At 32.5% G+C, this 24,833-nt stretch overlaps 1 protein-coding gene across 1 annotated transcript in view; it reads left to right on the top strand.

Moving 5' to 3' along the window:
* LOC118189433 (protein GDAP2 homolog) overlaps positions 1–24,833 on the top strand; it is a 58,576-nt gene that overhangs the window by 8,790 nt on the left and 24,953 nt on the right. Inside the window, exons 2-4 of the mRNA XM_035360031.2 lie at positions 3,668–3,841; positions 5,919–6,058; positions 12,056–12,209. Of these exons, the coding sequence (XP_035215922.1) occupies positions 3,669–3,841; positions 5,919–6,058; positions 12,056–12,209 (467 nt within the window). The 5' untranslated portion in view covers position 3,668. The remainder of the gene's footprint in view (positions 1–3,667; positions 3,842–5,918; positions 6,059–12,055; positions 12,210–24,833) is intronic.

Here is a 24,833-nt window from a genome sequence, read left to right as displayed (position 1 = left end):
TATGTTAGAAAAAAGGAAACACAGAAGTCTTCTGTTGCTCAACATTGTTGGTCCGAAAATCACACTTTCAATTTTTCTGCTGCCAAAATTATTCAAAAAACATCTTCCATTGGAGAACTGGATTTTCTAGAGGCATTTCACATTCATAAAAATCTTTCTGTTCTAGTTAACGATCCTAATTCCAATCCAAATTTGCCTTCGGCTTTTAGAGAAATTATGTTTTAGTTCTGGTTTCGCCAACAGATGGCGCCACTTGCTTATTCTTGTCCAGGCTTTCTTATCTTATCTAAACATTATTTCCTATCTTGTTCATTTGTGGTTTTGCAGCTGAAGATGATGGTTCGGTAAAACCATCGAAACTAGTCCTGTGAAAATTTTGTGAATTAACGCTGATTTTTTTTGTTTGACTTCTGAATCAGTATTTATTCGGCGTGTTATTGTGTCTTAATTAAAATTGTATTTAACCGTAATAATTAATTTTGCTTGTATTTTATAGTGACTATTTTTTTTTAATTTATTTTTAGTTCTGCATAGATTTTTTTTTATTTACTGTTAATTTATTAACCCAAAGCAGCAGTCACCTAGAATGGCTGTTAGTTTTGAAGCGATATTTTGCGCTGTTTTACTATAAGTGTCCATGTTTCCTTGCAAATTGTTGTTACCAAATATTATCGCCCTGTATTATATGTAAAGAAATTAAATAATGAAGAAATCTGCATGAATACATGCATGTTTCTTGCACTGTGACAAAAACGACAGTATCTAGAGACATCAAATTTTGAATAATGTAATCCTCCAACCGAACATGGGCATCTGGACGGCCGAATTTCAAATTTATTTTAATCTATTTCATATTTTGTAAAACTTTAACGAATTTTTGATTAACAAACTCAACGAGTTCAGAGCGAGCACTGTATGGAAAATAACAGTTTTTATCTCCAGTGCGGAAATTCTAAAGATATGCTGTTTTCAAATGTATGTGGTTTACGGGCGAAGAACATGATGTTCAATAAATATAGGTAACACACGAAACTTTAAAAAAAGGTTCCTTTTGGGCGTAATATAAAATTTGAGTGCTTCTAGATTTTATTTTATCTTTTTTTTCCCCCTTTATTACGCTTAGAAAATTTCATGCTCCGAATTTTATAAATTATTAAAATAATTAATCCACTTTAATGTTAATAATTTAATGATCTTATATCAAATATGATCGTTTTGTAATGTTATTATAGTTTGAAAAATCACTGCCTGAAATTTTTCATTTAATTTTTTGAAAAAAATTATCAGATCTTGTTTAATTTTACCTTATTTATTTCAAAGCATCACGTACTATCAATCTTATTTAATTTTACTTTATTTTTACGCAAAATTAAGTCCATAAATTTTGTGCTTAGAGTTTTTACCGTTTTACCAAAGTAAAGATGTTTGTACAAGAATTACGCGTGAAAAAAATGCGCGAAATGCAGTAAAAAGTGATTTAATGAGATATTTTAAATCCTATTTGGAAATAACTGTGGCCTTTCATAATCTCATCACTATACAAAGTATCACATTTAATAATTAAAGAGTTATGTGATACAAACGCATAGGTTTCAATGTTAAAGTAAACCAGATCGTCCCTACTCTTTCTTGCCGACATGTCGGTGACGCGAGCCCCGCCCACTGGGTTAGTCTATTTCTTATAAGGTCCATGACTGCATATTGTTTGTGTAGTTCCCTCCTTGTGTAGCATAGACTGGTTTCCATTGAAATTCCTTCCACAAGAACATCCCTTCTCACAGAAAGATAGACCTGTGTGCTTTGCCCTAATTATCTATTTCAGTTAATGTTGCAGATTGCGGTTTTCCTTAATTTTTCTGAATTGGATCTGGCTTATTATTTTTTGCAGACTGTTAGAGCAATTTTATAAAAGTAAGCTTGAACTTTCGATTATGGCGGAACTTTGTAACTGAACAAGAAAATATGTCTGTTTATAGAATTAAAGAGAAAGTATTAGCACATAAAACTAAGCAACTTAAACAACATACATTGAAAGAAATGTTGGTACTATTCGGTTTTGAGGGTCGTAAAAAATCGCCAAACTATTGTTGATGCCAGTGCTGCCAAAAATAATTGCGGCAACCCTAACACAAGAAAGGAAGTAAATAACTATTTAAGATTGATATTTTAATCTAGATGAAAGGTTAATTTCATATAATACTTTTTTATTATTATAACTTATATGAAAAAGGCTAAACATGACTGAATTTAAGCGTAATAGTAAATAACTATTTCAGATCATTATTATAATTTATATAAAAATTGCTAAATATAACTAAATGGATGCCTGCTTCACTATTTCGCTACCGACTTATCGCTAAAGCATAATTTCACCTTGTTGGTTGTTCAAATGTAATTTTCTATAATGAATTATGCCTTTTCTTTGAAAATATTCTCGGTAAAGTGCAGATTCGCTCACTTATTTGTTTGCCACTTTTTACAAGGGTAAAAAAAATTGGAATTTTATCAATTTTCTTTTAATTTTTAATTGAAAGTAGGTCGATATGTACATAGATAAAGCCAAGGGTGTGCGCAGTGCCATTTTTATGCAATTCTGGGATTTTTTTAAAGTGAAAATAGGTCAATGTGCACATGGATACCAAGTATGTAATTCTTAAAAACACGTCAAACAGTGGTTGATTCTGCACTTTACCCAAAATTCTATTGCTGACTTTTCGTCATGGATAGTTCCCAAATTGTTAAATCCATAGGATATTAAAAAACGATTTAAAATCAAAAAAGGATTTAAAAATTAAACTAGTATTTCATTGGCGTCTTAAGAAATATAGAACTATATAAACTTACGCAATCTGAAATCAGTGCGTACGCTAGATTTGGCACGCTGTTTTAAATGGGCGCATTTGCTAGATTTGCCGCTTTTGCGCATACATTTTCGCTGCAATTTTTTACGGTCCTCAAAACAGAATAGTACCGAAATGTTTAATAAAGTAAATAAATATTATCCTTTTTTTTTTTTTTTTTTTTTTTTTTTTTTTTTTTTTTTTTTGTAAATTTTGATACTCTTTAGATAATAATTGCTCTTTACTTCATAAATTATGATTTCATATTTTTAATTTTATAGTTCTGCATGCCATCTTACCAGATTTAAACTGATGATCGATAATCCGGAATCGCCGAAGTCCCAACGAGTCCGGATTAAAGATTTTTGACTGTACAATTATTTTGCCTTCTTTATACAGTTTTATGGGCTTCTGATATCTTTTCAATTTTAAAGGAATGATTTAGCTGTAATTTGAAATTTTCATATTTTGTTTTAAAAACATGAGTGTCGGATTATTTTTAATAGAAATGAAATATTCGTGTCTACTGTGTTACTGGTTTTTTAATCCCACAGAAATATTGAGAAGACTTAGTAATTTGCTATTTCCCTTTGTGTGTGACCATTTTCTCTTCACAAAATTGTATAGCATGTGTTTTCAGAATTTGCTGTACAATGCTAATATTATTTGCTTTAGAGCAAAGAAACTTTTCTCAATAAAATTCTTATGGATATGTACGACATGAAAAATATTTGTCATATGAGCACAACTAAATCAACTTATATTTGGTTCATTAATAGCTCTGTTATTGCTGCATTTATTTGATACTGTACATTTTATTATTTTAGAATGGATCCATTGGGTGTATCGCCTGAAATTGTTGATGCATCTACTTTAAAGAGATGGAATGAAATTAATCCTAGAGACCTACCAGATGCAAGCAATTTTGGGAATCAGGAAAAAGTTCATTCTTCAAGCCCTTTTCCATTTGATTCAAAAATAAATAGCAAAGTAGCTTTGTGGTAAGTAGCTTTATTTTTCATAACTAAGTTGTTGTTAATTTTTATATTAATCTCATTGAGAGCTGCTATGTATAAATATATCTTTTAATGGGTAGGCTGATATAGACATTTAAAGGAAAATCTGAAAAATTATGGTCACTGATTAAAGTTTTTTACCAGTATCTTATGTTGTAACTTTGTGATACATTAACTATACACATCTCCTTTCTGAAAAGTCCCCAACGTCTGGCAAATACTTTTTAGCCAAACTAAGATGTGCAAGACAACAGCCGTTTTTAAAAAAAGCAGCATATTAAGAATTGCTCAAAGCAGCAAACAATTAACAAAATTAAAAACTGACGAAATATCCATGATGGAAAGCTTGCCTTTTTTATACACTGTTCTCCTTATGTACACAGTGATCAGTTGTAGCTCTTAAAAAAAAAAAAAAAAAAAAAAAAGACTTGTAGAATTTTGGCATTGCACTCAACTTGGTACTGCACACATTGTTGTTTTCCTATGTACATAGTGAACTGTTTTTCCTTTCAAAAGAAAATCAGAGAATGGCACAAATTACAATTGTCACAAATTTGGTTACTTACAAAGTATAACTTCATGAAATGCAAATTTGTGCATTCTGTACTGTTTGGTTTGTAAAATGCCATATTTCTGAAGAAATGCCACATTTTTTCATCAGCTAGTGAATTCCGGAACCTCATTACGATTTTTTGAAAAGATATTGGATTGTGAATTGGCAAACCTTTGTCATTATGATGGAACGCTTTTGGGGAAGCTTCTTTAAGAAAGACCGAGAATGAAATCAGTACTAAAATCACACCATGCAATAATGCAATCAGGATGCAGTGACTGTTCATGCACAACATTAGGACTTGCAGTATCTTTTATGCAACAGTTTTAAGTATTCACTGCTTCGTCAAGGGTTAAATGTAACTTGTCCAACCCCAAAATGTTTGAAAGCCATGCATTATTAGTGGCTATTCTGGCCAAAAGTAGGCTAGCAAAATGAGCTCACTTGTAGGGATTAGCAAGATGCAGCTATTGCAGAACTTGGATCTTGTATGGGTCCCACTTAAGAGAATTGCAGAACCTTTCGTACTCTTGATCAAAGAAGAGATGGATCATGTGACACCATTCGAGAACTTGTCAAAGAATAGTGGGAATCAACAGCAAAAGTGACTTCTCTCAGAGTTTCATTTGAAATCTGTTTACATCCTTTTCCTCACTTCACACAACTCCCAGTCTCTTCAAATTTAGTAATCATCGTTTTCAAACCCTGCCTTGATGTAGGCCCTTTTCATAAGTAATCTTTCATCCTTCATCATTGAAGTGTTGATATTCTGATAGAGCAGTTGAAAAATTACCACCACTTTGTAACAACTTGATCAGTAAAAGCTTGATCTTTCTTCTCTAAAGGCGTGGTGAAGAATGATTTTACAGTATTATCTATTGGCATTTTAAAATACAGCTAATTTGCATAATGTTCTTTCTACATTGCATGAAAAGTGCCATCTATCAGCCAAAATTTTAACTGTTAATTTTTATTGTAGATTATCCCCCCCGCATGATCCATGTAACATGTCTACCAAATTTCAATGAAATAGATCTACCAGAATGAGCTCTACATAGTTCTATATAGGGTAACCTTAATTATTCCACCATTTTAGTGAGTTCATGGGTTGCCTATTTTGGTGACATTTGTGCATATTTTTCAGTGGATAGTAGATAATTGGAAAGTGCCAAAAATTGGGATATAAATGTATGATAATAATAATTCTCTATGCTTAGTGCACTGACAAGGTTTATGTGAAGAATATAGAGACTAATGGCAAGTTTTCCTGAATCCAAGAAAAACATGTACTTAATCTCCTTTGTTCAATCATAAGTTGATTGAGAAGTTTCTGAATAGTTTCTTTTATCCCATCATTATTGCTCAATGACGAATATTAAAAAAATTGCTATTTGTTTAAGTATGAACAACTAGCTGTAGTTGGGCATGCACAAGTCTCATGATTCATTGTAATTAAATTAAGTATTTTTAAAAGGTTTAACTATTATTACTATTATGTTTTCAATTTAGGGCTGGAGACATATGTACCCTGCGAATTCAAGTTATAGTTCATTCTACTAATGAAGCCTTAACAGATAGGAGTCCATTAAATGATAGATTGCTGAAAAGAGCTGGACCTCAACTTAAAGAAGATCTTCTAAATCTTAAATGTATGTTTTTATTTCTATTTGTTAATGATGAGTGTGCATATTAATTTGCATTTGCTAAATCTAGTGTGAAACTACATGAACTTTAATTTGTCAAATTGATTATTGACTGATCATAAAGAACTCGAATATTTATAAATATTACCAGACTCGAAAAAATTATCTTTAATGTGATATAAAGGAAGAGAAGCATTTTTAATACTAAATATACTTAAACATTTTAACTAGTATAAAACTGTTTGATCAGACATCATCTTATATTAGGTTTACAGAGAAATTCTAAATCTTTTCAAATTACATCCGATTCTTAAAGTGAAATAACCATATGCGATTATGCTGTCTTATTCACTATTGTTGTTGTAACCAACATTTCTTCGTTCTCTAGTGCAAAAACTTATGTTACAGCATGTAATTTTTTAAATGTGACATATTATTTTTTAATCTTGGCATTGAATCACATATATAAAAATTTGCCAAATTGTTAATAACTATGATTGACTTGAAACTAAAAATATCAGTTATCTTTGCAAAATTTATTTATGGCACTCTGAGGTCATCAGTGGTAGGATGATAATGAGATATGTGTTAATCAATAAAACATATTACTTGATGGCAAAATTGGATTTAAAAAAATAGGATGTTGAAAAATCTGTAACACAGGCCTATAACTATTAAAATATACCCCTAACCGGGGCCCATAACCATTAAAATTAACCAAAAATATTTAATGAGTTACATCAGACATTGCTATATATGAGAATACTCATAGTTAGCAAACTAAGTTTATTAATCAGCTGTGAGATAACTTGATACTGATTGCCTTACCTAAATCACCTAGTATAAGTATTGCCATAACAAATACATGCAGCATTTAGATGTCTGGCATACAGGAAGAATCTAAATAATACACTTGGTGAACTGAAATGGATCATTTACAGTAAACCCTTGCCGAATGCAATTTTGCCCATACACATTATCATAAATGTCTCCATTTAATTTGTCTAATGTGAAAATTTCAATTATGTGCAGTGGACTGCAGAGCATCAGTCAAGTTGGGGTAGTCCTCTTTAAAGACTGGTTTGAAAATTTGTTTCTTAAAGAAATGAAACATTGCTTAGAGCATTAAATTTTCCTTAGTCTTGATAAGGCTCCAGGACACAGTACTGAAGCCCTTGCAACATTGCATCTATGTGTTGAGGTTTTATTCCTTCTGCCAAACACCACTTTCTTATTCCAACTAGTGGATCAAGGAATGATAAAGACATGCAAAACCTATTATGTAAAGCTTAAATATCTGCAAATAAAGCACTAGACAAAGGAAAGCATGATGCACCAATGGCTTTTTACAAGCAATTCAGCATAAGACACTGCATAAAAATCATGTAAGTCGCATTAAGCACTTTTTTCCCATAAAAGTTCTAGCATAAGTGTAATTCGGCTAGCAGTTTGTTAGAAAAAATGTTGAGTTTAAAAAAAAAAAAAAAAATGCCTATACTTCGTGAAAAACAAAATGGCGTCAAAAAAAAAAAAAAACAAACTAGCAGGTTGCTGTAGCAGGGTTGGTCGCCAAAGTTTCGCCAAAGAATCGCCAAGTTACCATAATCTGAAGATTCACCAAATAATTTTATTATATGCCTACTTATTAAGCAGTAATAAAGAGCCTTTTGATTAACATCTTTTATTTTCCTCTTTTAAAATCTCAAAGTGTAGATGCCTCTAAATGTAGACACAATTGCTAAATCTCTAGAACTCAAATCTGTTTATTGGGGAGTTCATTATTTACTTAGAAAATCTTATAAATGGTTTGCGAAAAATCTTGTGCAGTTACTTGTCTAAAAATAATAGAAAATAACATAACACAAGTGCAGGAGTTTGGCGTGAACATACAGAACAGGGTAATTTTTTTTTTTTAAATTCAGTTATTTTTCATTTGGCATAGAAAGCAAAAATATTTTATCATATGCCAACTACGCTTATACTTGTGTGAATTTATTTACTGCTAAAAGTAATCTGTTATATCTATATTTAAGTAATAAAACAGAAAATAATTTAAAAGCATAAAACATTAATAGGATTTGACGTGTGCGAATTCATTCACTATTTTAGTTTTGGCAGTGAATTCGTTAATTTAGAAAATGTTCCTGTTTATAGCATTATATATCTAATATATATGTATATATAAGGTCATCTGGAAACGCTGCAGATGTGTATTTTCGGGGTCTCCTCACCCTCTTGGCTTTTTTTTTGTGTGTGTGTGATTTCTGTTTACATGCAATGCCCTCCTGAGTAAAATTGCATCCAAAACATATTGCAATAAAAACTTCATTTAAACAAAAAATAGTAATCTAAATAAACTGCATTTTAAATGAAAATAAAACAAGAAAATAAAATAAAGGTGGAAACTACATGGTATCTAAACTGAGCAGTACAAAAAGGAAATACCAACTTATTATTTAGAAATTGTGTCTTCAGTGTGTGGCATGCAGAATTCCTTAATAGCATCCAAAAACTGCTTAAAATTATCTGAACTAGAATCTGTATACTGCCATTGCCACATAAATTCACAAAAGTAAGAATAAAAAAGTAGCCTCCATAGTTCCAGACCGTTGGTGGCATTCCTTTTTGAAAATACCTTTTTAGTATACCCCACATGCCTTGAATAATGTTAATTTAAGCTCCAGTTTCCGGGTCCTTAAATGTTGCATGATTTACTGAGAGGTGAACGAAGCCATTATCAGAAAGACAATTGTACGACTTCCAGCAATCGGATATAATTTTCGTTCCAGGTAAGATTATTCCGTCAAATTACGTTCAGTAAAGTTTCTTTTCTTGTGTCCTCAAGTACTTAAAAAAAAAAAAAAACACCTTCCATTCTGGCAGTGTTTTCTTTCCCATTTGTTACAAATTGTACAGAAACTTCAGGTTAATCTTATCACCAACAGCCATTTTATGGTGTAAAGCACAAAATAAGCAACGTACTTCCTAACCGACATCTAATACAGAAATAAGCCCTTAGAAATATTCTCTCAACAATCGAAATCGGGGTAAGGGTTCAATTAATCATGTCATGGTAGAGTTTTCAAAACATACACAGTAAAATACTAAGGTTACCATAATCTAAAGGGACCCCAAAATATAAACTACCCGTATTTTCTTATTATTATTTTGTGTCTGGAAATGGATGTTTTAAAATTTTCATTAGAAATATAGTCTTTTACCATATTGCACATTTAATTAAAGTAAGCTGACAGAAAAGAGGCTGTATATATTATTTTCACGTTTTAGGCTTTCTGAGCGCGTTTTAAATTAGCTTTTTGCATAAATTTGATTGAATGAACAGATAAATAGAAAACAAACATTTTATAATAATATAAACACAGATTGAAAATTACTGATGTTATGAAAAATTAGAAAGTGGTTTTTAAGGTAAGAATTATAATAATCAATATTTTAACTATGCTGAAGTACTTAATTTACGTTTCGTAGCGGAAAATGTTACAACCATCATTTTTTACATATCCAGCACTTGTTAATGAAAGACTAGATTAATTAGTTTATAAATGTCATTAAAATTTATTTTGTATAAGAAATTACCTAAATATAATATCAAAAAAGCCTAAATTCTAACATTCATGGTTAAGAGATGCTAATAACCTAAAACAACATCCATAAGTGCCAATATTCAAAGAACAGGAATTATGTGGAGTTTGGAACTACAAATAACAAAAGTAATAGAACTGCAATTTACAATTAATAAACTACTAAATGTCCTTTTAATATATAATTAAAAATGTGATAATAATGGGCTACAAGATTTTATTAGTATGCCGATGTTTCTTAACACCACTTAAAAGTCTATGCTTATTTTTAGTTTCTATATTTTAAAATAATGGGAGATTATTATGATCATTTCATACTCTTCTTTTTAAACTCAGTGGCACAGAAAAGATTTGAATAATGTACATGTTAGCATGCTGTGTACATTAAAACCTATTCTTTAACTAGTATGCAATGAAAATTTTCTTTTTGCCCTGGAATTTTTTTCTGTTACAAGCACGAACAAAAATTAAGCAATGAAAATGGAATATACAGTCAAAAGTCGTTAATTCGGACACCCATAATCCGGAATGATCTATAATCCGGACCTCAAAGCTACAAACTTTCTGCGCATGCGTCGTAAGACCTTTACGGCTGCAAATATGCATGTGTGCATGCGCATATACGTTTACACTTGCGCATTTAATGTATAATGGACGGTATAAGCTAAGCTAAAATTAATTCACTTAATGTTGCAGATTGCGTTGTTCCTTAATCTTCGAATTTGATCCGGCTTATTATCTTTTGCAGACTGTTAGAGCAGTTTTAAAAAAGTAAGTTTGAACTTTCGATTATGTCAAATAGTATTTCCGATATATATATTTACTAATATGTAAAGGATCTACAATGCGAAAGTATGTTTCGAAGATTGAACTTTGGCATCAAGTCGAAGCCACATGGAATGCCATTCCCCAGGATTACGTTCAGAACCTGTGTGATTTAATGCCATGTTTGTGTAGAGGCTCTCGTCACTCAGGACACGCAAAGTACTGATTTCAGATGTTCCTTTTTTTGTCATGTAAATTTGATTATTTATTTGTACCTCTATTGGTAAATATGTGAAATAATTTTTTTTTCATTTCTGACAATTCCTTCATGGTGTTGCATTTTTCACAAACATTAATGTTAAAAAAAGGTACAAGATTTTAATCTTAGTTTCATATCATGGTTTTTAAATATACAGGGGGTCATGTCCAAATTAAAGACCAAAATATTGAAATTTGTATGTAATTAAAAATGCTTTATTAGTTAGGGAAAACGTTTTGCTACTTTTAATAGATTAAGTGATGAACAAACTGTCATGAAAAGTTTTGATTAATACAGATTTTTTCAAATAGATCTCATTTAGTTTTTTTTTTTTTTTTTTAATATTACAGGAAACAGTGGAAGGCTTCAGTATTAACAAGTAGTAAATTCTTAGTATTATTGCAAGCACTTAAAATAAAAAAATATTTTTAATGCTGTGAAATTCTATTGCAGGGCTATTGGATTGTTCATTTAATTGGATAATTTAACTTGTGCCAAAGTATGTATATGTTTGTCTAAGAGGGGTAATGCCTTTGGGAGGCCATCTTAAGGGAAACTGGCTCATGTCCATGTTACACATGGGGAAAACTCCCATGCAGCCAGCTACATATGGAGAAAACCATGGGAACTCATGCAGCCAGCCTGTTCACCAGAACATGGTTGAATTACCAGTGTTTAGCAATTTTACTACTTGGTAGTTGATGGGCCATTATTGGATTATGATTTTGAAGTAACAAAACTGCTTGTGAAGATCAGTAACATATTTTTAGCACATGAACATTTGTAAATTATTCCTATGAAAAATGCTTTTGGCATACCAGTTGTAACAAAATTATTAATTAATACTGTGCATTAGTGAATCGCGAAAGAATACTACTAAATGATATTATATTAGAAAAAGAAATTGAATTATCATAATTTATTTTTGAATCAACCCCTGGAAGAAAAAGGCAATAACAGTACTGAAAAATCTAAAAATATCTCAAATTTTGAAATTAAAAATATTAGTAATGTTTGTAATGTAGGAGTCGAGACCTTTTTTGAATGAATATAAACTTTTATTGTAGAGAGGGGATAAAAAGTTAGTTCCATAATTTTTAAGAAACTACTGGTGATTTAAAAATTCCGTAACTTGTCATTTAACATATTTTTGTAACTGAAGGTCTGTGACCAATCGTTATGAAAATAAAGGCCACATACGGACTTTTTCGGGGATGCAATATATGTGTCATTAGTTTTTGTAAGCAACAGTAATAATGAAAAAAGAAATACTTTTGATGAATGTATGAACCATTTCATATTATTATGAAACATGATTGAAATGATACTTAATAAAGTTTTGATTTTTATATATAAATTTACTATATTTTGAATCAGCATGCAAAACTGGTGAAGCAAAGCTGACCAAAGGCTATAATTTACCTGCTCGATATGTCATTCACACCGTGGGGCCAAAGTTTAATGTTAAATATCAGACAGCTGCAGAAAGTGCTTTGTTTTCCTGTTATTTCAAGGTTTTGCAACTTGTCAAGTAAGTTTGTTTCAAAACTGCTATGTTTTTGAACTGAAGCTTGAAGTGATTAAGCTATGTATGTTGAATGGTGATTTTGTAAGCAATGTATTAATAAGAAAAGCTATTGGACTTCCTATTTACAATTGCTGTGAAACTTTCAAGGGTGATAAAACGTGAGTAAAACAACAGGTGCATTTCCATTTTACAATTGATCTCAATCCTCGAAACAGAATACATAAAGTGGTATGCACATGCCCTCAATGTATGCAGTTACCGACCACCAAACAATGTATTTGTAAGTTATAAAAGGCACATCCCTGGCTGATATCAAATATATTATGTGGCAGTGACTTAACTCCAGTGGTGTGGTATGGAGTATGCATATGTTTACTGCAAACAAATAGTGTTAATGAGTAATAAGTATATTGTATGCTTAGTCAAATGGCTAGTAATCTCCATATTGTGGCACCTATGTTGTTGTAGCCTGCAAATAACATTGTTCCAGCACAATTTGGCATGCACTTTGTATGTGAGTTGCTTGTTCTGCCATAGCAACTAAAGTCCTGAGCAGTAGTAGTTTGAAAATACGAGACAGTACCGAACAAAGTACGACCAATTTTCCCAAGACTTGATAGAGATAGACCTCTGGAACATGATGTGGAATGAATTTGAGAGCATGTGTGTATAAAATTGAAGAAGTCACAGCTTATTACTAGCAAATCAAGAAATGAGAAGAGTACCTATCTCAGTTTTGTATCCATCGTGTATTTCTTTAATCATCTTGAATATCTCATCAATTTCAGACATATACTTTACTGTGTGTGATATGTAATACTCTTAGCTGAGAATCTAATGCCATCAGTACCAATTTGGTAATGCAGACTTCAACTTAAATTTCCAGCTGTGGCTTGAAGTGATGTAAGTATGCTATATATGCAGCATTATGATGAGGTGGGTATTCTCTCTGGAAGCCAAGTTGTCCCAAAACTAAGATATTCATCATGTTTCCAGTTTGTGGTTGTGGATGTTGCAGATGCTTGCAAAAATTACCAAGTCCTTTTCTGGCTGTTGCGGTTGACGCAAACTCACATATTTTGTGCTTTTTGTCTTACATCTTTGAAACCATGATCACTCTTGAAAGTTTTGTGGCGGTTGTCATTAAGAAGTTTTATACTTTCCTTGTAAAATGTTCAAGTAAATGCTGCTAATTTTTTAAAGAATAATATGCATGACAATCAAATTTCTAAAACATTCTGCTTCTTTCTTCTATTAAGGTGACTGATGGAATAGAAATGCAGTTTCTTGTTAATTTTCTGTCTAAATGCTCTCTTTTTTAAGTGTTGCAAAAGCAGAATAGAATATCAATGCAATGTTTTGTAAATTTGTAACAAGAAATGATTTTTAATAGTTGATCATTTTATACACTATTTTTTAATTTTTGATAAACAGTAACTTCAAAAAGCATTGTCTATTTGCAAAATACTTTCAAGTAAAATATTCATGTAAGGAAAAAGAAAAATCTAATGCAGTGTTGATCACTAGTCTCATAATAACTGTAGATAACCTTACCAGTAAAATCCTATAATGGCTATGGCTCAACTGACCATGACTTTTTTCCCTTGTTTGTGGGGAAAACATATTTTAGGGTACAAATTTGTGATTTGTTTTGGCACCATTCTTGTTTATGTGCAATGCCGTCTCAAAATAGCATCCAAAACATAATAGAATAAAATGTAATTTAAATGTAAAAAAAAAATTATAATCTTAATAAATTGTATTTCAAAATACAACGAGGAAATAACATAAAAATGAATGTACATGCTATCTAATCTGCGCAGTACAAAAAGAAAATATCGACTTTACTTATTTAGAAATGTCTGTCTTCAATGTGCCACATACAGAATTTCTCGACAGCATCCAAAAACTATTTAAAATTATGTGAACTAAAATCAATACCAAACTGCCATTGCCACATAAATGTCATCACCACATAAATATCATACTGCCATCATGACATTTATCTAATACCATACTGCCATCGTGACATTTATCTAATACCATACTGCCATCGTGACATTTATCTAATACCATACTGTCATTGCCACATAAATTCACAAAATTAAAAATAAAAAATATGCTCCATATGGCTGGCCTGTCGGTGGCATTTCTTTTGAAAAATCCCCTTTTATTACATCCCACATACCTTTGATAGTGTTATGAGCTGCGGTTTCCAAATCCTTAAATCTCACTGTGTAATTTACTGAGAGGTGAAGAAACCTTTTAAGTCTTCTATCTTTCAAATCATACTAGTCAATCAGTGCTTTCTTTCACATTCATTTCAAAGCGTACAGAAACTACAGGTTAATTGTACTGCCAGCAGGCATTTTGCGGTGTAAAGTACAAAATAAACAATGTATCTCCTCACCACCATCTAATGCATAAATAAGCCCTGAGAAATATTTTCCTAACAGTCAAAATCACCACAATCAGGCATAACAACAAATCACATCATAATAGGGTTTCCATAACATTCATCATAAAATACTCAGATTACCATAAATGAAACAACTTTGCGATAATCCAAGGGGTATCCTAAAATATAGACTACCCTGTTTTTGAAACTCCTAGAGGGGTGTAATTGCTTTTGCTGCAAGAGTGTTTATGTACACTTTTACCCAGTCTAAAGCTCAGGTTTCATAATAGTGTGTTTTTTATTTATCAAAAGTTGATACCTTCTTTTCTTTTCAGAGGTGTTTTAATATTTTTTTAACTTATACATCCTGTAATAAAACAGAATCCAAAGCAAATAAAATTAAACATGTTATGAAATGTATGTTTCCTGTTTAATTATAAAAATCATATTAATTTTCACTTTTGTATTTAAGTCTAAACACTTCTTCAATTGTCAGGATAAACTAGTATCTATAAAAGCTAAAAAAAAAAATGTTGCAATAATCTCTCTTAAAACGTCCTACATTTTGTCATAACCCAATCCAGTCCAATCATCCCGGTTTTAAATCTTCACTTACAAACTCGCCATTTGGGTATTTTCAGGTTTGTAAGCCAGTTTTGATTAGAAAATCCATCCTCCTCAGAATAAGTATCAAGAGGTGTTTTGCAATATCAATCCAATTTTTTTTTCCTTTTTTTTTTTTTTTTTTTTTTTGTGTGTGTGTGTGTGTGTGTGTGTAATTAGAGAAGCAACAATTTTATTTAATTCATGAATGTGCCCAAGGTATTCATTTAATTTCTGCATTTGACTAGATATTCGTTCAGGTTTGTTATAAAAGAAATGCTTATCATTTGCAGTTCTAACTACCAGATATGTGCCATTGAATTTTATTTTTAGAACATATTTTTATTTTTAACCTTACAAAAAAAAATCTGTGATCCACATGGTAAAAACCAATTATGTAGCTAGCCTATTCATCTGAGAATTGTTGATTAGGGCATGTTTTTTATAGCAACTATAAAAAAAATGAACACAAGTATTGACCCCTGATCTCCTGGACCACTATTATAAGTTCATTTCTATAAACCTATCTGAAGCATATGCTAATTTTAAAATTAGTATGCTATTAGATTCAAATGAGAGCTGTATGAAAAATTCGAGTAATATTTTACCAAGTTCTTCATATACTTAAATAAAATATTTAAGTACAGTAGTAGGTAGAAACATGAATTTCAGAAAACATAAAATTTATTGTCTTTAAGAGAAAGATAACTACCGAAAAAATGCAGATGATTAACAGTATGATTTGTAATTTTCACAAACTAAAATATCGTTGAACAAAATTTTGGGGAATACGATATTTTTTCTAAAAAGCAAGCTACAGAAATCAGCCATATTAACAACCATTTTTACAAAAAATTCATGTGCATGAGAAGTGCATGCTCATTTAGTCTTTATTTCTGAGGTGGGCGTATTGACCATATATTTCACTTTGCAAATAATTTTTTATTCCAATTTTCATTTTGTTTCCCAGAATCAAAGCGATTGAGCATATTGTATGCTGAGTTTGCAATTCAACAACTTTGCTATTTAGCTATTCCTGCAAGTCTACCTAATGATGCTTTATGCAGAGCTGTACTTTTGATATTAGTGAATTACTGCCCTGGACTACTTACCAGCTTTGCATACATGCAAATTAAAAGTAAATAAGGTGATTTACAACCTGGGAGACTATTCAGAACTTTTTTTAATTTGTCTGTTAAAATCAGATAGTCTCCCCCTTTTTTTAGTAATAGGAAATATGTTAAAATCAAAGCTTAAGATAAGATCCATAACGAAGGAGAGACTTGCAGATAGATGTGGCCAACTTGAACATGATTTTTATTGCTGAACAATAAACTATTTATCTAACATTATTCTTCACACATCGTCATTTGCACAGTATGCACCCCACAGTTTTATATTGCATGTAACATTTTAGATTAATGGTGTAATTAGCAGCAAGACAAAGCAGAGAGAGCGACAAACCAATGAGCAACCAAGAAGAGAAGTTGAAACAAAAAAAGAGAGATTGCGCAGCAAAAACCTCTTATACCAGATTACATTCTGGATCACATAACATATTAATATCCATATTCTGGGTCAAGGTTTCATCGTTAAGTACACAGCAGAGATTAGATGAAGGATATTTTTCAGAATTACAGCGAGTAAAGATTATGTTAAAAAAGTTATTGCTTTGATATTTTTAGAATGAAGAGGAGAGTTAATGGACTGTTGTTAATTTATTATTAGAAATGTAACTATTTTTATGTATACGAGCAATTAGTAGAGAAATGTGATAATATCTTAGTCAAAGATGATGTTAGACATTTTACCCAGTATCCACAATCAAGCAGTAATCTCCATACATGTGTTGTACGTTTAGTGAAAATTATTGATGCCTTTATTAATATCACATTCAAGTTAAAATTTGGGTGCCATTAAAGAAGTTAAAAGCAAATTCAAATCTAAAATTTACAGTTTTGTAATCTATAATTCAACAAACATGGGGAAAAAAGAATTAAAATAATTTTCAACTTTATCTCGTAGTTGTTCAGCCTATATACATACCATATTGACCAAAGATTTAACTATGTCTAGCATTATTAAGCGTTATTGAGTCATAAAATAGATTTGAAATCACCTGCTTGTCTGAGCCAGATTTAAATAACTGATTTAAATATACCATCTTTTAACACTCTCAAATGCTTTTAAGATTGCTAAAAAGTGGCAGTTTAACCTGTATTCAACCTGAGGTGAGTGGGATGGTAACATGTTAGGTTTTTATGTAACATGCATATGAGCCAGTTCTCCTTAGAATTACAGCGAGTAAAGATTATGTTAAAAAAGTTATTGCTTTGTTATTTTTAGAATGAAGAGGAGAGTTAATGGACTGTTGTTAATTTATTATTAGAAATGTAACTATTTTTACGTATACGAGCAATTAGTAGAGAAATGTGATAATATCTTAGTCAAAGATGATGTTAGACATTTTACCCAGTATCCACAATCAAGCAATAATCTCCATACATGTGTTGCGTTAATGAAGTTCTCCATTAAGGCATCCCTCTCCTTGCCCTTGTATGCTTACTGTAATCAAATAATCTGATGTGACCCTTGAAGTCTGTAAAAAGAACATAAATTTTCATGTAAAATGTGAACAAGAGCTGAGAGGTAATAGAAAAGATTATTCAGTCAAAAGTTCTTAATACAACAGTCGCGTGAAATACAGATCTTTTATTTTGCATGAAGCTAATTTCAGTTACTGTGGATAAAATCCAGATGTATGATTGCAGCATTGTTGAAGCTGTTAAAAGTTTGAAAAGATCTTGAAAACTACTACTTTAAAATGCTTAAGCATGCATAAAATTATAAGACATTTACCACTGTCATTGTATTTTTAATACATATGTGCAGTGGATCACACAGGATGAGAAATTCATGCCCCTGCAAGTCACCGTTTCCAAGCTTTTACGACGTGTCACAGGATATGGGTCTGACTTTGCAGATGCAATAATTCATTCCAGTTAACAGTACAAGAGGCACAACTCCATGACCAGTGTCAAGAGATTTTAGTTTTCTGCACTGGGTCCATCTTGATTTCAGGAGGGCTGACGAACTAATGAACTTGTTTTTGCTCTGATATCATTCCAGATATAACGAATCAGGATGTAAAATACTACTGAAAAATTAAGGAGGCTTGGCAAATTCAATCTGAAGTTTTTTCCCCTCGGGGCAACACGTCAGAATGCTCTTGAACTCTCATCTAGAGAGACTCTTGTTGTCGGGATCCTCACGCCACAAGGACTATAATTCACTTCACTAACTGTTCTATGCTAGCCCTGAATTATATATATATTTGTAAAGAGCTTCTTGTAATTGTAATAAGTATATTTTGAGTTTAAAATGTAGTAAGTAGTATGCAACCTCACAAATGTACTAATCATTATACGGAGTCAGATGCGCTACCTGCCTCCAGTCACCCTCCCCCCAGTGGTGACCAAGGACTGACAACTGCGATAACAACCTAAACTATCATGAACTCTTCTGACAGCTATATGGCAGTTCGTCCAGAAAAGCTTCATTAACTGCATCTTCACATGTTCGTCTGACAAAGCTTCATTAAATGCCAACCAACCTGCATCTTCACATTAATTGCTGGGTCATCTGGAAGTTCAACTGCACAGCAAAACACTTCTTACAGATATTGTTGTAAAAACGTTTAATACTAAGAAGAACCTGTTATACTGATGTAATGCAGCAAATAGTAAAAGAAATACCAAGCTACTGTCATCGCAAGTGAACATTAAATTTATCTTCTCTGACAACAGTTCTGATGCGGATTGTAACACCGAGATTCTTCACACCGCTCTTGTCTTACCCGGAAAATCTGGGTAAAGGCATCTTCGCTAAAGGTTTTCTCCAATCCAGAAGTATCTAATTCTCACTTTCATTAGTGTTGTGTGACAGCTATGTAGTGTGCAGCATCTTGTATTCAGTGATTTGTGTGTGCTTACCATGTGCTTTATATTCAACTGTGCTTCTTCAAAAAAATATTTTCTGCAAGTGCCCACTGTTTCACCGAACTGAACAGAAGAACATGGAGGTATGTTTATTTTCCCTCTATTATTTTGCATTGCGTATAAATAACTCTGTCAAATACAGCTGATCAGGTTGAGACCACTGACCTTTTTCCTCATTTTGTTTTGGGAGGCAGGAAATGCTGTTCCGGGAAAATGATGTACACGCATGAAATTGTAACTGATCAGGTTCATAGAATAGCTGTGAAAATACCTACCATTTGGAAATCAAATATTACATTGTGGCTAAGTGTAAGATCCAATTTGATCTGGCTGTAATTACCAACAATAACATGAAATTTACACATATTGTAGCAAATTTAGACATCATCTTTACCACATGTTTCGGATTTAATCTTAACACCTCCTGAAACTGACAATATTTAACTTTAAAAAACAGATTAATTGCACAGTTTCAAGATTCTGAAGTACAGCAAATTCGTAAACTTTTATCAGAATTACAATTAGGGGACAAAAAAATCCTAGTTTCACTGGTAGTTCGGTCCGAGGTTCGAATCCCGCGAACGGGCTGGCTGCATTGGCGTTTTCGTGGTTTTCCCCATGTGTAACGTGTATACGAGCCAGTTTCACCTTAGGAAGTCCTCCACGAAGGCATCCCTCTCTTTAGGCAGATAGCCATCGTGTGCTTTGCCGTAGTTAAATAATCCAATCCAATCCTTTTGAAACAAATGAAAGAGATGGCATCAAACAAAATACATGATGATTTCCAAAAAAAATCTGTCTATTCAAAGACTTCCTTCCAGTACGAAATCAATTGTATCCATTTTGGATGCAAATTTAATTAGTCTATCCCAGATAGCAGGTAAGGTTTTGGAAATCACAAATGACGTAAAACTTGCTATTTGTGCAGCATCAAATAATGAAAAAAATTCAGAGTTAAATTCAGCAGTAAGCTTAATGATCAAACAAATACAGAATCTCGTTATGTAAGTCGAAGAATTGTCTCAAAAGCAGTACAATAAAAATCCAACATACTGCGATAACTGCAGTCATTCACAAAGTAGGCTACGCAATTGGCACGCAAATCATGCCAATACTGGTTATTGTTATTATCACCAAAAGTTTAAAGCTGATGCTCATAAATGTACTTCTCCATGTTCGTTTCAGGCGAAAAACTAAATTCCACTGCTATTCCGAAACAAGTCATGGATACTGAAATAGCAGCAAACACTTTGAGCAATTACACATACATGACAAGCATAAAAACATGAAGTTTCTTGTTGACACAGGTAGTGACATTTCCTGCCTTTCAGTGCCAAAAGGGATGCATTTCATTGCTACTACTTGTCGAACACCTCCCGGGGGGGGCAGATGACTGCACTATACTCCATGTTTACAGGGCACTAAATTGCTCAAAACTGGACTATGGCTGAGTGGTTTAGGGCTCGGCACGGCCTACCTCCGTTGTCGAAACTTGAACCTCTTCACCACCAGGCTCTCTGTATATGTACTGCGGCATTTAGGACGTCTTTCAGAGACTACATGTTGACTTATTTGAACCATCTCTCCAGTTAAGGCATGAGTAGTAGTCTTAGTCGTTATTTTAATCCCTGCGAGCCGGGTAGCGAAAATGCGCGCTTATCGCTGAGGCCAGCAGTGTCTTACTCGAGCGTCTCTCCAGGGCCGGGGGCTTTTTTGCTACTAAGCCTAAATCCATGAAATTTCCGAAGTATCAACGCATTGTTTAATAATGCTCTATAGAGTATTTAAACGGCTTATGCTTTATAAATAGTTTTATATATATACTTTAATTACCTTATTTCTTGTTTAAATGCATATTTTACACATTTTATTTTAATTACTCACCATTTTATGAATTTTAACATTATACATCTGAAAACTAAATATATTACTTAAAATTCTCTTTTCGTATGAAAAATTTGAAAACAGGGATCTACACACAGTCTCACGTTACATTCCTTGCACTCGTAATAACTCGTTTGCCGTTTTGGAGGATTTTTCCGGGAATGTGAACAAACGAAGCATCGTCGTCTCATTTTCTTATCAGTCTCTTCTGAACAAAGTTTTGGAAAATGTCTTTCAGTTAATCTTTCTGAATCAATATCAGAATTTCAGAATCAATATCTGAAATATTTTGCATCATTTCTGCTATTTCATGCTCTGTTAAACATTGTCAGCGCTTCGACATTGAACGGTAAAAACAAAGAATTCACGTCTAACTAGATCTAATTATTTTCTAAAAACTGAACTGCAAACTGAAATACCCAACACTTTAGAGCAAATAAAACTTCTCTACTTACAATAAACAACTACCACGTGCGAATAAAGTGCGATTTAAAGAGACGTCATAAATCACGCCATTCGGAAACATTTATTTCCCCGTTTGTTTATATAATCAGAAACACGTGTATGTGAGTCATGCTTCTCTCATTTCGAGTAGAAGGTCTAATATATATGTATCTGAAACCATATGGACATACAGTGCCATCTTGTGGCAGAAATTATAGATTGAAAAACGTTCCAAAGTACTGGCACAAATACGTGACAGTCGGTAGAGAATGGAACAATCCTCTGGCACACCTGCGTGTGGGCCGGTAGGTAAGTGCGTTCGTTGCTGGCACATATACATGACAGTCGGTGCGAAGGGGTATATATACTATCACAACTGGGACATCCCAGCAACACCACTTTGCACAGTGACTTATTTCTTCACTTGTTTGATGCATTACCATCTTGCATGCCTTCTTTCCTCCTAAGAGTCTGGCCATTGATTGAAGAACATCTTATAACTAACTTGAAGGCCCAGATAGTAAAGCATTTTGACATTGCACCTTGGGAAAATGCACAGATCCAGCTGCTTAATGCTTTTCATCATTTGAATAAAAGCAATACGAGCGACATCATCTTTAAACAACTTTCTCTTGAGTGTAGACATAGATACAGTGGCTACACTTTCATGTACACTGAGAGTTCAAAAGCAAGCAGTCATGTTGGATCTTCTTTTGTAATGGTAAATCATAAAGAAGGAAAGCAGAAGTAGATATCAAAGTTAACGAAGAAAAAGTTTATTATTAATTCCTACTCGTATAGTGCACTAAAAGCTCTGGAGGCATTTACTGATACCCAGAACTCTATAACTGCTGAAATTTTAAAATTGCATTCAAATTTAACTATTTATGGATATCTGATTCTTTACCACTAGGTGCCTGGACACAGGTATTAAGGGAAACGAACTAGCAGACATTACTGCAAAATCTACTGCGAGTTTCTCTGCTAGGTTTGTTCCAGTTAAAAACATCATCATGGCCATCAAAAACAAGATCATAAATAAATGGCATCAACTTTGGAACCTACAAGTAAATAAGTTGTAAAGCATCAAGAATAAAGTTGAATATTGGGAGGCTTCTGGAAACCGGAGGGAGTAGGTAATTTTAACTCGCATTAGAATTGGTCATTGTCTTATTACCCATAATCCTCTTTTAAAAGGTGCAAGTGAACCCCATCTGTCACAATTGTAATGCTGTTTTAACAGTTTGTCACTTTTTTAACTCAGTTCCCTGATAACAGACTTCATGTGAAGCATTTTAACAGTTGTGACTTGCATCTTGACCGAATAATCAGAAAAGAGGTCAACACTAATTTATTTCATTACCTGCAAGAGTCTGGTTTTTATTATTTAATCTGAATCATATTTAAGAATATTCCTTTGTATTTTAACACTGTGAGTTTTAATATACCTCATCTTCACATCTTTAATCATCTGATTGTTGTGTACCTTTCATATAAATGTATCTCATTTCATGTTCTGGTTTTAAACTTGTATTTAGAAGTATCTGACATGTGTCTGGTGTAAATATTTTCCTGGTTGTGTGCCAGAACCCAAACAAATACTGCTACTACTATACAGCTATTTGCTGCAAATAATATTAAAATTAAAAACATACGGCATTTAAACAGCTAAATTTAACTTTTGATCTCGGGTGAAATTTTAATGGGATTTCATAATAGCTAATGTTTGAATTCATATAATAGGTGACAATTTTTTCACCCATTTTGGATTACTAGTCTGTTCACAAAACAAAGGGAGGGGGAGAAGAAGAAGAATCATTGATACGTTAACAACTCTCACTAGTGGTGGCAAATTATAGCACAGCACTCAGTTGGATATTAAGACTGTTTTGGAATATTCTCAATATCACAAAATTCTTAGACAATATCCAGAACTTGCTAATCCTTCTATTTACAGTAAAAGAATCAAACATGCCACAGCTCGTTATATTGAAACTAAAGGACAATCAGTCCACTTTAAAGCAGGACAGCTGCGACCCAAAGTTTATCAGGAAACAAAAAAGGAGTTTGAATTTATGATAGATCAGGGAATTTGTTGACCCTCTAATAGTATCTGGTCATTACCACTACACGTAGAACATACAAAGCCTACTGACATAGACCAGTTTGAGATTATAAAGTACTTAATTCGGTTACAGTTTTTTGATTCATATCTTATGCCACACATACAAGATTTTGCTCAATCCCTTCATGGCAAAACAGTCATGGCTAAATTAGACATTGCAAGAGCTTATCATTATATATCCGTCTGTAAAAAGTACATACCTAAAACAGCAGTAATTAACCTTTTGGGTCCTTTTGAGTTTCCTTAATTAAATTTTGCTCTAAAAAATTCTCAAATGTTCCAGCATTTCATGCATGAAGTGTTGAGAGGACTAGATTTTTGTTACACATACCTAGATGACATTCTAATATTTTCAGAAAACAAAACACTTTATAAACAACACCTTTCCAAAGTTTTACATGAACTAAATGAATTGAGACTTAATTACTTGAAAATGTGTCTTCGAGGCTCCTGAAATAGAATTCTTAGGCTGTCTAATAACTAAGTATGGCACTAAGCCTTTACCTGAACTGGTCAACACAATCCTGAACTTGGGGGGAAAAAAAAAAAAAAAAAAACTAGGAAACTTAAGACTTAAGGATGTGTTTAGGCTTACTAAATTTTTACTGTAGGTACCTGCCACGTGCAGCACATAATCAAGCAGTACTCAGCAAATATAGAAAAGGTTAAAAAAAGAATGACAAACGCAAAATTCCTTGGTCTGTTCAAACAAGTGAAGCTTTTAAAAATGTTAAACAACAGCAAATGCTGCATTATTAGCACAAACACATCCTTCACCAAATGTATCTCTAATGCTTCAAGTCTATGCATCTGACTATGCTATTGGCGGATCTCTAAATTAGGTTACTAAACAATGAGTCGAACCCCTAGCTTTTTTTCTAGAAATCTCATAACCACTGAGGCAAAGTACAGTTCCTTTGAGAGAGAATTATTAGCAATATACTCATCCATTCACAAATTTAAATACATGATAGAGGACACAAATTTACAGTATTTACCGACTACAAACCATTAATATTTGTTTCAAACAAAAATGTTAACTATGCTCCCCACTTCAAATTCAACTAAATTTTATTTCTCGATTTACAACTGATATTCTGTACATTAGAGGAACTGATAGTATTGTCGCCGACACATTATCTCACATTCATGAAATTAAAATTATTGGTCCTATT

The sequence above is a fragment of the Stegodyphus dumicola genome, chromosome X1 (assembly GCF_044657685.1).
Source record: "Stegodyphus dumicola isolate Sdum_Otavi_A_Nest chromosome X1, ASM4465768v1".
NCBI classification, from domain to species: Eukaryota; Metazoa; Arthropoda; class Arachnida; order Araneae; family Eresidae; genus Stegodyphus; species Stegodyphus dumicola.
The sequence above is the reverse complement of the archived record's forward strand: the minus strand, read 5'-3'. Positions and strand labels throughout refer to the sequence as shown.